Source organism: Panulirus ornatus, chromosome 5, assembly GCF_036320965.1.
Source record: "Panulirus ornatus isolate Po-2019 chromosome 5, ASM3632096v1, whole genome shotgun sequence".
In the NCBI taxonomy this organism is placed as follows: domain Eukaryota; kingdom Metazoa; phylum Arthropoda; class Malacostraca; order Decapoda; family Palinuridae; genus Panulirus; species Panulirus ornatus.
In genome coordinates this window covers 27762449-27776899 of record NC_092228.1, presented here as the reverse complement: position 1 = coordinate 27776899, position 14451 = coordinate 27762449, and the positions used below count along the sequence as shown (strand labels likewise).

Genomic DNA, 14451 nt, shown 5'->3' with positions numbered 1-14451 from the left:
TGAATCACTTGTGTTTCAATACATTGAATCACTTGTGGTTCAATACATTGAATCACTTGTGGTTCAATACATTGAATCACTTGTGGTTCAATACATTGAATCACTTGTGGTTCAATACATTGAATCACTTGTGGTTCAATACATTGAATCACTTGTGGTTCAATACATTGAATCACTTGTGGTTCAATACATTGAATCACTTGTGGTTCAATATATTGAATCACTTGTGGTTCAATACATTGAATCACTTGTGGTTCAATATATTGAATCACTTGTGGTTCAATACATTGAATCACTTGTGGTTCAATACATTGAATCACTTGTGGTTCAATATATTGAATCACTTGTGGTTCAATACATTGAATCACTTGTGGTTCAATATATTGAATCACTTGTGGTTCAATACATTGAATCACTTGTGGTTCAATATAATGAATCACTTGTGTTTCAATACATTGAATCACTTGTGGTTCAATACATTGAATCACTTGTGGTTCAATACATTGAATCACTTGTGGTTCAATACATTGAATCACTTGTGGTTCAATACATTGAATCACTTGTGGTTCAATACATTGAATCACTTGTGGTTCAATACATTGAATCACTTGTGGTTCAATACATTGAATCACTTGTGGTTCAATATATTGAATCACTTGTGGTTCAATACATTGAATCACTTGTGGTTCAATATATTGAATCACTTGTGGTTCAATACATTGAATCACTTGTGGTTCAATACATTGAATCACTTGTGGTTCAATATATTGAATCACTTGTGGTTCAATACATTGAATCACTTGTGGTTCAATATATTGAATCACTTGTGGTTCAATACATTGAATCACTTGTGGTTCAATATAATGAATCACTTGTGTTTCAATACATTGAATCACTTGTGGTTCAATACATTGAATCACTTGTGGTTCAATACATTGAATCACTTGTGGTTCAATACATTGAATCACTTGTGGTTCAATACATTGAATCACTTGTGGTTCAATACATTGAATCACTTGTGGTTCAATACATTGAATCACTTGTGGTTCAATATGTTGAATCACTTGTGTTTCAATACATTGAATCACTTGTGGTTCAATATATTGAATCACTTGTGGTTCAATATATTGAATCACTTGTGGTTCAATATATTGAATCACTTGTGGTTCAATATATTGAATCACTTGTGGTTCAATATATTGAATCACTTGTGGTTCAATATATTGAATCACTTGTGGTTCAATATATTGAATCACTTGTGGTTCAATATATTGAATCACTTGTGGTTCAATATATTGAATCACTTGTGGTTCAATACATTGAATCACTTGTGGTTCAATATATTGAATCACTTGTGGTTCAATATATTGAATCACTTGTGGTTCAATATATTGAATCACTTGTGGTTCAATATATTGAATCACTTGTGGTTCAATAATTGAATCACTTGTGGTTCAATATATTGAATCACTTGTGGTTCAATATATTGAATCACTTGTGGTTCAATATATTGAATCACTTGTGGTTCAATATATTGAATCACTTGTGGTTCAATATATTGAATCACTTGTGGTTCAATATATTGAATCACTTGTGGTTCAATATATTGAATCACTTGTGGTTCAATATATTGAATCACTTGTGGTTCAATACATTGAATCACTTGTGGTTCAATATATTGAATCACTTGTGGTTCAATATATTGAATCACTTGTGGTTCAATATATTGAATCACTTGTGGTTCAATATATTGAATCACTTGTGGTTCAATATATTGAATCACTTGTGTTTCAATACATTGAATCACTTGTGGTTCAATATATTGAATCACTTGTGGTTCAATACATTGAATCACTTGTGGTTCAATATATTGAATCACTTGTGGTTCAATATATTGAATCACTTGTGGTTCAATATATTGAATCACTTGTGGTTCAATATATTGAATCACTTGTGGTTCAATATATTGAATCACTTGTGGTTCAATATATTGAATCACTTGTGGTTCAATATATTGAATCACTTGTGGTTCAATACATTGAATCACTTGTGGTTCAATATATTGAATCACTTGTGGTTCAATATATTGAATCACTTGTGGTTCAATATATTGAATCACTTGTGGTTCAATATATTGAATCACTTGTGGTTCAATATATTGAATCACTTGTGGTTCAATATATTGAATCACTTGTGGTTCAATATATTGAATCACTTGTGGTTCAATACATTGAATCACTTGTGGTTCAATATATTGAATCACTTGTGGTTCAATATATTGAATCACTTGTGGTTCAATACATTGAATCACTTGTGGTTCAATATATTGAATCACTTGTGGTTCAATATATTGAATCACTTGTGGTTCAATATATTGAATCACTTGTGGTTCAATATATTGAATCACTTGTGGTTCAATATATTGAATCACTTGTGGTTCAATACATTGAATCACTTGTGGTTCAATATATTGAATCACTTGTGGTTCAATATATTGAATCACTTGTGGTTCAATACATTGAATCACTTGTGGTTCAATATATTGAATCACTTGTGTTTCAATACATTGAATCACTTGTGTTCAATATATTGAATCACTTGTGGTTCAATACATTGAATCACTTGTGGTTCAATATATTGAATCACTTGTGGTTCAATATATTGAATCACTTGTGGTTCAATATATTGAATCACTTGTGGTTCAATATATTGAATCACTTGTGGTTCAATATATTGAATCACTTGTGGTTCAATATATTGAATCACTTGTGGTTCAATATATTGAATCACTTGTGGTTCAATATATTGAATCACTTGTGGTTCAATATATTGAATCACTTGTGGTTCAATATATTGAATCACTTGTGGTTCAATATATTGAATCACTTGTGGTTTCAATATATTGAATCACTTGTGGTTCAATATATTGAATCACTTGTGGTTCAATATATTGAATCACTTGTGGTTCAATATATTGAATCACTTGTGGTTCAATATATTGAATCACTTGTGGTTCAATATATTGAATCACTTGTGGTTCAATATATTGAATCACTTGTGGTTCAATATATTGAATCACTTGTGGTTCAATATATTGAATCACTTGTGGTTCAATATATTGAATCACTTGTGGTTCAATATATTGAATCACTTGTGGTTCAATACATTGAATCACTTGTGGTTCAATATATTGAATCACTTGTGGTTCAATATATTGAATCACTTGTGGTTCAATATATTGAATCACTTGTGGTTCAATATATTGAATCACTTGTGGTTCAATATATTGAATCACTTGTGGTTCAATATATTGAATCACTTGTGGTTCAATATATTGAATCACTTGTGGTTCAATATATTGAATCACTTGTGGTTCAATATATTGAATCACTTGTGGTTCAATATATTGAATCACTTGTGGTTCAATACATTGAATCACTTGTGGTTCAATATATTGAATCACTTGTGGTTCAATATATTGAATCACTTGTGGTTCAATAATTGAATCACTTTGTGGTTCAATATATTGAATCACTTGTGGTTCAATATATTGAATCACTTGTGGTTCAATACATTGAATCACTTGTGGTTCAATATATTGAATCACTATGTGGTTCAATATATTGAATCACTTGTGGTTTCAATATATTGAATCACTTGTGGTTCAATATATTGAATCACTTGTGTTCAATACATTGAATCACTTGTGGTTCAATATATTGAATCACTTGTGGTTCAATACATTGAATCACTTGTGGTTCAATATATTGAATCACTTGTGGTTCAATATATTGAATCACTTGTGGTTCAATACATTGAATCACTTGTGGTTCAATATATTGAATCACTTGTGGTTCAATACATTGAATCACTTGTGGTTCAATACATTGAATCACTTGTGGTTCAATATATTGAATCACTTGTGGTTCAATATATTGAATCACTTGTGGTTCAATATATTGAATCACTTGTGGTTCAATATATTGAATCACTTGTGGTTCAATACATTGAATCACTTGTGGTTCAATACATTGAATCACTTGTGGTTCAATACATTGAATCACTTGTGGTTCAATATATTGAATCACTTGTGGTTCAATATATTGAATCACTTGTGGTTCAATACATTGAATCACTTGTGTTTCAATACATTGAATCACTTGTGTTTCAATACATTGAATCACTTGTGTTTCAATACATTGAATCACTTGTGGTTCAATACATTGAATCACTTGTGGTTCAATATATTGAATCACTTGTGGTTCAATACATTGAATCACTTGTGGTTCAATACATTGAATCACTTGTGGTTCAATACATTGAATCACTTGTGGTTCAATACATTGAATCACTTGTGGTTCAATACATTGAATCACTTGTGGTTCAATACATTGAATCACTTGTGGTTCAATATATTGAATCACTTGTGGTTCAATATATTGAATCACTTGTGGTTCAATACATTGAATCACTTGTGGTTCAATACATTGAATCACTTGTGGTTCAATAATTGAATCACTTGTGGTTCAATACATTGAATCACTTGTGGTTCAATACATTGAATCACTTGTGGTTCAATACATTGAATCACTTGTGGTTTCAATACATTGAATCACTTGTGGTTCAATATATTGAATCACTTGTGGTTCAATACATTGAATCACTTGTGGTTCAATATATTGAATCACTTGTGGTTCAATATATTGAATCACTTGTGTTCAATACATTGAATCACTTGTGGTTCAATACATTGAATCACTTGTGGTTCAATACATTGAATCACTTGTGGTTCAATACATTGAATCACTTGTGGTTCAATATATTGAATCACTTGTGGTTCAATACATTGAATCACTTGTGGTTCAATACATTGAATCACTTGTGGTTCAATACATTGAATCACTTGTGTTTCAATACATTGAATCACTTGTGGTTCAATATATTGAATCACTTGTGGTTCAATACATTGAATCACTTGTGGTTCAATATATTGAATCACTTGTGGTTCAATATATTGAATCACTTGTGGTTTAATACATTGAATCACTTGTGGTTCAATATATTGAATCACTTGTGGTTCAATATATTGAATCACTTGTGTTTCAATACATTGAATCACTTGTGGTTCAATATATTGAATCACTTGTGGTTCAATATATTGAATCACTTGTGGTTTAATACATTGAATCACTTGTGGTTCAATATATTGAATCACTTGTGGTTCAATATATTGAATCACTTGTGGTTCAATATATTGAATCACTTGTGGTTCAATACATTGAATCACTTGTGGTTCAATATATTGAATCACTTGTGGTTCAATATATTGAATCACTTGTGGTTCAATACATTGAATCACTTGTGGTTCAATACATTGAATCACTTGTGGTTCAATACATTGAATCACTTGTGTTTCAATACATTGAATCACTTGTGGTTCAATATATTGAATCACTTGTGGTTCAATATATTGAATCACTTGTGGTTCAATACATTGAATCACTTGTGGTTTAATACATTGAATCACTTGTGGTAATGAACTACTGCTCAGATAACAACCATTAACCTCCATAAAGCAGTGAAAAACACAGGACAATGTGTGAGTGTCACCCTTATCAAGTATATTAGTCATTTGTTAACGTAATAAGGACAGTTAGTGGACTATGTAAATGTGATTGGGTTCAACTTGCAGAACTGACTGAACTTATGATGGAGGAGAACATGTGTTCTCGTGTGGATGATCATTGAACATGTGAAATCATTGAAGGTTCTTGCCTTGACTCAGCCATTGTACAAACAAGAATGAAAAAGAAAAAGGACAAAATGGTCAAATATGTGTGTTAACGTTATGGCAGAGTCTGACTAACAAGACAGAATGAAACACTTGAAGCAGACAATGTTCAGCATTCTAGTGGATATATATATATATATATATATATATATATATATATATATATATATATATATATATATATATATATATATATATATATCTTTTCTTTTTTCTTTTAAACTATTTGCCATTTCCCGCGTTGGCGAGGTAGCGTTAATAACAGAGGACTGGGCCTTTGAGGGAATACCCTCACCTGGCCCAATTCTCTGTTCCTTCTTTTGGAAAAAAAAAAAAAAAAAACGAGAGGGGAGGATTTCCAGCCCCCCGCTCCCTCCCCTTTTAGTCGCCTTCTACGACACGCAGGGAATACGTGGGAAGTATTCTTAATCCCCTATCACCAGGGATAATATATATATATATATATATATATATATATATATATATATATATATATATATATATATATATATATATATATATATATATATATACATATATATATAAATGTGAATAAGAGCAAGGTTATTAGGTACAGTAGGGTTGAGGGTCAAGTCAATTGGGAGGTGAGTTTGAATGGAGAAAAACTGGAGGAAGTAAAGTGTTTTAGATATCTGGGAGTGGATCTGGCAGCGGATGGAACCATGGAAGCGGAAGTGGATCATAGGGTGGGGGAGGGGGCGAAAATTCTGGGAGCCTTGAAGAATGTGTGGAAGTCGAGAACATTATCTCGGAAAGCAAAAATGGGTATGTTTGAAGGAATAGTGGTTCCAACAATGTTGTATGGTTGCGAGACGTGGGCTATGGATAGAGTTGTGCGCAGGAGGATGGATGTGCTGGAAATGAGATGTTTGAGGACAATGTGTGGTGTGAGGTGGTTTGATCGAGTAAGTAACGTAAGGGTAAGAGAGATGTGTGGAAATAAAAAGAGCGTGGTTGAGAGAGCAGAAGAGGGTGTTTTGAAGTGGTTTGGGCACATGGAGAGAATGAGTGAGGAAAGATTGACCAAGAGGATATATGTGTCGGAGGTGGAGAGAACGAGGAGAAGAGGGAGACCAAATTGGAGGTGGAAAGATGGAGTGAAAAAGATTTTGTGTGATCGGGGCCTGAACATGCAGGAGGGTGAAAGGAGGGCAAGGAATAGAGTGAATTGGAGCGATGTGGTATACCGGGGTTGACGTGCTGTCAGTGGATTGAATCAGGGCATGTGAAGCGTCTGGGGTAAACCATGGAAAGCTGTGCAGGTATGTATATTTGCGTGTGTGGACGTATGTATATACATGTGTATGGGGAGGGTGGGCCATTTCTTTCGTCTGTTTCCTTGCGCTACCTCGCAAACGCGGGAGACAGCGACAAAGTATAATAATAATAATAAAATATATATATCCCTCGCAGAATGTATGTGTCATAGTGGCTGAAGAAAATGCCGGTTTTGACCAAGTTTGGGAATTCAGTGCCGCTATTAATTTTCACCTCAGAAGCAGAGAAAATAATTTACATAATTTGAAGTAGATGGTTATATTTAATAAACCTGTGCCCTGCTGTAGACGTGTCAAAGTGGCAGTGAAACACAATGTTTAGAAGAAACAAAATATCATTGTACGATAATTTTGGCCCAAATCCGATAATTAGGAGGTGTGACGTACGATAGTTTGGGTGAGGGAATCTGGCAACGCCGCGAGGTGGAGGAGGAGACCCGTCGGTGGCCAGACGATCACTGAGCGAGGGGAGTGTGCACGTGTTGTCTGCTGCTGTTGCTTCCATCCCACCAGAGCACATTGTCCCACGTCGTCATGATGGCGCTGGTACGACTGTTCGGTCAGGCTGGCGCCCTGCGCTGCCTCCTCACCACGAACACACAACTGACAACCGTAAGTTACGAGAATGGAATGATGATGGAGGGTTGTTATGATGGTGGTGTTCATCCAGATAACAAAGATAACACAACTCCACCAGACGACATCTTAAGATAGATAAATAGATACATTGGTAGATAGATAGATGTTCTCATTGTGATCACATTATCATCTCGGGCGTGGCGGAGCGAGTCATGCATGCACTGTGCATATGTAGTCATAATGTCGTGTCATGCACTGTGCATGTGTGGCCATGATGTCGTATCATGCACTGTGCATGTGTGGTCATGATGTGTCATGCACTGTACATGTGTAGTCATGATGTCGTGTCATGCACTGTACATGTGTGGTCATGATGTCGTGTCATGCACTGTACATGTGTGGTCATGATGTCGTGTCATGCACTGTGCATGTGTGGTCATGATGTCGTGTCATGCACTGTGCATGTGTGGTCATGATGTCGTGTCATGCACTGTGCATGTGTAGTCATGATGTCGTGTCATGCACTGTGCATGTGTGGTCATGATGTGTCATGCACTGTGCATGTGTGGTCATGATGTGTCATGCACTGTGCATATGTAGTCATAATATCGTGTCATGCACTGTGCATGTGTGGCCATGATGTGTCATGCACTGTGCATGTGTGGTCATGATGTCGTGTCATGCACTGTGCATGTGTGGTCATAATGTCGTGTCATGCACTGTGCATGTGTGGTCATGATGTGTCATGCACTGTGCATGTGTAGTCATGATGTCGTGTCATGCACTGTGCATGTGTGGCCATGATGTCGTGTCAAGCACTGTGCATGTGTGGTCATGATGTCGTGTCATGCACTGTGCATGTGTGGTCATGATGTGTCATGCACTGTGCATGTGTGGTCATGATGTGTCATGCACTGTGCATGTGTGATCATAATGTGTCATGCACTGTGCATATGTAGTCATAATGTCGTGTCATACACTGTGCATGTGTGGTCATGATGTGTCATGCACTGTGCATATGTAGTCATAATGTGTCATGCACTGTGCATGTGTGGTCATGATGTGTCATGCACTGTGCATATGTAGTCATAATGTCGTGTCATGCACTGTGCATGTGTGGTCATGATGTGTCATGCACTGTGCATATGTAGTCATAATATCGTATCATGCACTGTGCATGTGTGGTCATGATGTGTCATGCACTGTGCATATGTAGTCATAATGTCGTGTCATGCACTGTGCATGTGTGGTCATGATGTGTCATGCACTGTGCATATGTAGTCATAATGGCGTGTCATGCACTGTGCATGTGTGGTCATGATGTGTCTTGCACTGTGCATATGTAGTCATAATGTGTCATGCACTGTGCATGTGTGGTCATGATGTGTCATGCACTGTGCATGTGTGGTCATGATGTGTCATGCACGGTGCATGTGTGGTCATGATGTGTCATGCACTGTGTATGTGTGGCCATGATGTCGTGTCATGCACTGTGCATGTGTGGTCATGATGTTGTGTCATGCACTGTGCATGTGTGGTCATGATGTTGTGTCATGCACTGTGCATGTGTGGTCATGATGTGTCATGCACTGTGCATGTGTGGTCATGATGTGTCATGCACTGTGCATGTGTGGTCATGATGTGTCATGCACTGTGCATGTTTGGCCATGATGTCGTGTCATGCACTGTGCATGTGTGGTCATGATGTGTCATGCACTGTGCATGTGTGGTCATGATGTCATGCACTGTGCATGTGTGGTCATGATGTGTCATGCACTGTGCATATGTAGTCATAATGTCGTGTCATACACGGTGCATGTGTGGTCATGATGTGTCATGCACTGTGCATATGTAGTCATAATGTGTCATGCACTGTGCATGTGTGGTCATGATGTCGTGTCATGCACTGTGCATGTGTGGTCATGATGTCGTGTCATGCACTGTGCATGTGTGGTCATGATGTGTCATGCACTGTGCATGTGTGGTCATAATGTCGTGTCATGCACTGTGCATATGTAGTCATAATGTCGTGTCATACACGGTGCATGTGTGGTCTTGATGTGTCATGCACTGTGCATATGTAGTCATAATGTGTCATGCACTGTGCATGTGTGGTCATGATGTGTCATGCAGTGTGCATGTGTGGTCATGATGTCGTGTTATGCACTGTGCATGTGTGGTCATGTGTCATGCACTGTGCATGTGTGGTCATGATGTGTCATGCATTGTGCATGTGTGGTCATGATGTGTCATGCACTGTGCATGTGTGGTCATGATGTGTCATGCACTGTGCATGTGTGGTCATGATGTGTCATGCACTGTGCATGTATAGTCATAATGTGTCATGCACTGTGCATGTGTGGTCATGATGTGTCATGCATTGTGCATGTGTGGTCATGATGTCGTGTCATGCACTGTGCATATGTAGTCAATGTCGTGTCATGCACTGTGCATTTGTGGTCATGATGTGTCATGCATTGTGCATGTGTGGTCATGATGTCGTGTCATGCACTGTGCATATGTAGTCATAATGTCGTGTCATGCACTGTGCATTTGTGGTCATGATGTGTCATGCACTGTGCTTGTGTAGTCATAATGTCGTGTCATGCACTGTGCATGTGTGGTCATGATGTGTCATGCATTGTGCATGTGTGGTCATGATGTCGTGTCATGCACTGTGCATATGTAGTCATAATGTCGTGTCATGCACTGTGCATGTGTGGTCATGATGTCATGCACTGTGCATATGTGGTCATGATGTGTCATGCACTGTGCATATGTAGTCACAATGTCGTGTCATGCACTGTGCATGTGTGGTCATGATGTCGTGTCATGCACTGTGCATGTGTAGTCATAATGTGTCATGCACTGTGCATGCATAGTCATAATGTCATGTCATGCACTGTGCATGTGTAGTCATGTGTCATGCACTGTGCATGTGTGGTCATGATGTGTCATGCACTGTGCATGTGTGGTCATGTGTCATGCACTGTGCATGTGTGGTCATGATGTGTCATGCACTGTGCATGTATAGTCATAATGTCGTGTCATGCACTGTGCATGTGTGGTCATGATGTGTCATGCATTGTGCATGTGGGGTCATGATGTGTCATGCACTGTGCATGTGTGGTCATGATGTCGTGTCATGCACTGTGCATGTGTGGTCATGATGTCGTGTCATGCACTGTGCATGTGTGGTCATGATGTCGTGTCATGCACTGTGCATGTGTGGTCATGATGTGTCATGCACTGTGCATGTGTGGTCATGATGTGTCATGCACTGTGCATGTGTAGTCACAATGTCGTGTCATGCACTGTGCATGTGTGGTCATGATGTCGTGTCATGCACTGTGCATGTGTGGTCATGATGTGTCATGCACTGTGCATGTGTGGTCATGATGTCGTGTCATGCACCGTGCATGTGTAGTCATGATGTCATGTCATGCACTGTGCATGTGTAGTTATGTGTCATGCACTGTGCATGTGTAGTCATGATGTGTATTGTCACATATTAAATATGTAACATTAACAGGTAAGGTGAGACATGAAGCACCACGAGCTGTATATATATCGTATGTCCACCAGGGCTGGTGTTCTGCCACCTTCACTGCTGGCGTTTATCTTGACTAATACTTGCGATTATTATTAATTTCATTATCCATTGATAATAATTCTGTATTGAGAAGAAAATATGACCAGTTGGTCTTATTTTGCAGCTTTGTTGACTTTATATCCTTTTCTCGAATCCATGTGAAATGTAGGTGGGGGGGGGGGAAGGCTGTGAAGATCAGGGAAAATGTTTGGTTAATTAGTGTTGAAGTTGGTTAAATATATAATTAAAAGTTGGGTATATATATATATATATGAATGTTGGGGTGAAGAAGGTGGTGAGAGTAAGTGAGCTTGGGAAGGAGACCTGTGTGAAGAAGTATCAGGAGAGACTATGTACAGAATGGAAAAAGGTGAGAACAATGGAAGTAAGGGGAGTGGGGGAGGAATGGGATGTATTTAGGGAATCAGTGATGGATTGCGCAAAAGATGCTTGTGGCATGAGAAGAGTGGGAGGTGGGCTGTTTAGAAAGGGTAGTGAGTGGTGGGATGAAGAAGTAAGAGTATTAGTGAAAGAGAAGAGAGAGGCATTTGGACGATTTTTGCAGGGAAAAAATGCAATTGAGTGGGAGAAGTATAAAAGAAAGAGACAGGAGGTCAAGAGAAAGGTGCAAGAGGTGAAAAAAAGGGCAAATGAGAGTTGGGGTGAGAGACTATCAGTAAATTTTAGGGAGAATAAAAAGATGTTCTGGAAGGAGGTAAATAGGGTGCGTAAGACAAGGGAGCAAATGGGAACTTCAGTGAAGGGCGCAAATGGGGAGGTGATAACAAGTAGTGGTGATGTGAGAAGGAGATGGAATGAGTATTTTGAAGGTTTGTTGAATGTGTCTGATGACAGAGTGGCAGATATAGGGTGTTTGGGTCGAGGTGGTGTGCAAAGTGAGAGGGTTAGGGAAAATGATTTGGTAAACAGAGAAGAGGTAGTAAAAGCTTTGCGGAAGATGAAAGCCGGCAAGGCAGCAGGTTTGGATGGTATTGCTGTGGAATTTATTAAAAAAGGGGGTGACTGTATTGTTGACTGGTTGGTAAGGTTATTTAATGTATGTATGACTCATGGTGAGGTGCCTGAGGATTGGCGGAATGCGTGCATAGTGCCATTGTACAAAGGCAAAGGGGATAAGAGTGAATGCTCAAATTACAGAGGTATAAGTTTGTTGAGTATTCCTGGTAAATTATATGGGAGGGTATTGATTGAGAGGGTGAAGGCATGTACAGAGCATCAGATTGGGGAAGAGCAGTGTGGTTTCAGAAGTGGTAGAGGATGTGTGGATCAGGTGTTTGCTTTGAAGAATGTATGTGAGAAATACTTAGAAAAGCAAATGGATTTGTATGTAGCATTTATGGATCTGGAGAAGGCATATGATAGAGTTGATAGAGATGCTCTGTGGAAGGTATTAAGAATATATGGTGTGGGAGGCAAGTTGTTAGAAGCAGTGAAAAGTTTTTATCGAGGATGTAAGGCATGTGTACGTGTAGGAAGAGAGGAAAGTGATTGGTTCTCAGTGAATGTAGGTTTGCGGCAGGGGTGTGTGATGTCTCCATGGTTGTTTAATTTGTTTATGGATGGGGTTGTTAGGGAGGTAAATGCAAGAGTCTTGGAAAGAGGGGCAAGTATGAAGTCTGTTGGGGATGAGAGAGCTTGGGAAGTGAGTCAGTTGTTGTTCGCTGATGATACAGCGCTGGTGGCGGATTCATGTGAGAAACTGCAGAAGCTGGTGACGGAGTTTGGTAAAGTGTGTGGAAGAAGAAAGTTAAGAGTAAATGTGAATAAGAGCAAGGTTATTAGGTACAGTAGGGTTGAGGGTCAAGTCAATTGGGAGGTGAGTTTGAATGGTGAAAAACTGGAGGAAGTGAAGTGTTTTAGATATCTTGGAGTGGATCTGTCAGCGGATGGAACCATGGAAGCGGAAGTGGATCATAGGGTGGGGGAGGGGGCGAAAATTTTGGGAGCCTTGAAAAATGTGTGGAAGTCGAGAACATTATCCCGGAAAGCAAAAATGGGTATGTTTGAAGGAATAGTAGTTCCAACAATGTTGTATGGTTGCGAGGCGTGGGCTATGGATAGAGTTGTGCGCAGGAGGATGGATGTGCTGGAAATGAGATGTTTGAGGACAATGTGTGGTGTGAGGTGGTTTGATCGAGTAAGTAACGTAAGGGTAAGAGAGATGTGTGGAAATAAAAAGAGCGTGGTTGAGAGAGCAGAAGAGGGTGTTTTAAAATGGTTTGGGCACATGGAGAGAATGAGTGAGGAAAGATTGACCAAGAGGATATATGTGTCGGAGGTGGAGGGAACGAGGAGAAGAGGGAGACCAAATTGGAGGTGGAAAGATGGAGTGAAAAAGATTTTGTGTGATCGGGGCCTGAACATGCAGGAGGGTGAAAGTAGGGCAAGGAATAGAGTGAATTGGAGCAATGTGGTATACAGGGGTTGACGTGCTGTCAGTGGATTGAATCAAGGCATGTGAAGCGTCCGGGGTAAACCATGGAAAGCTGTGTAGGTATGTATATTTGTGTGTGTGGACGTGTGTATGTACATGTGTATGGGGGGGGTTGGGCCATTTCTTTCATCTGTTTCCTTGCGCTACCTCGCAAACGCGGGAGACAGCGACAAAGTATAAAAAAAAAAAAAAAAAAAAAAAATATATATATATATATATATATTTGCTGTGTCGCTGTCTCCTGCGTTAGCGAGGTAGCACAGGGAAACAGACGAAAGAATGGCCCAACCCACCCACATACACATGTCTATTCATACATATCCATCCATGCACAATATACATACCTATACATCTCAATGTACACATATATATACACACACAAGACATATACATATATACACATGTACATAATTCATACTGTCTGCCTTTATTTGTTCCCATTGCCACCTCGCCACACATGGAATAACAACCCCCTCCCCCCTCATGTGTGCGAGGTAGCGCGAGGAAAAACACCAAAGGCCCCATTCGTTCACACTCAATCTCTACCTGTCATGTAATAATGCACCGAAACCACAGCTCCCTTTCCACATCCAGGCCCCACAAACTTTGCATGGTTTACCCCAGACGCTTCACATGCCCTGGTTCAATCCATTGACAGCACATCGACCCCGGTATACCACATCATTCCAATTCACTCTATTCCTTGCACGCCTTTCACCCTCCTGCATGTTCAGGC

The 14451-nt window shown here is 38.8% G+C and overlaps 1 protein-coding gene across 1 annotated transcript in view; it reads left to right on the top strand.

Moving 5' to 3' along the window:
- Positions 1 to 7514: 7514 nt before the first annotated feature.
- LOC139748643 (2,4-dienoyl-CoA reductase [(3E)-enoyl-CoA-producing], mitochondrial-like) overlaps positions 7515 to 14451 on the top strand; it is a 79186-nt gene continuing 72249 nt past the window's right edge. The window contains exon 1 of the mRNA XM_071661875.1: positions 7515 to 7701. Within this exon, the coding sequence (XP_071517976.1) occupies positions 7624 to 7701 (78 nt within the window). The 5' untranslated portion in view covers positions 7515 to 7623. The remainder of the gene's footprint in view (positions 7702 to 14451) is intronic.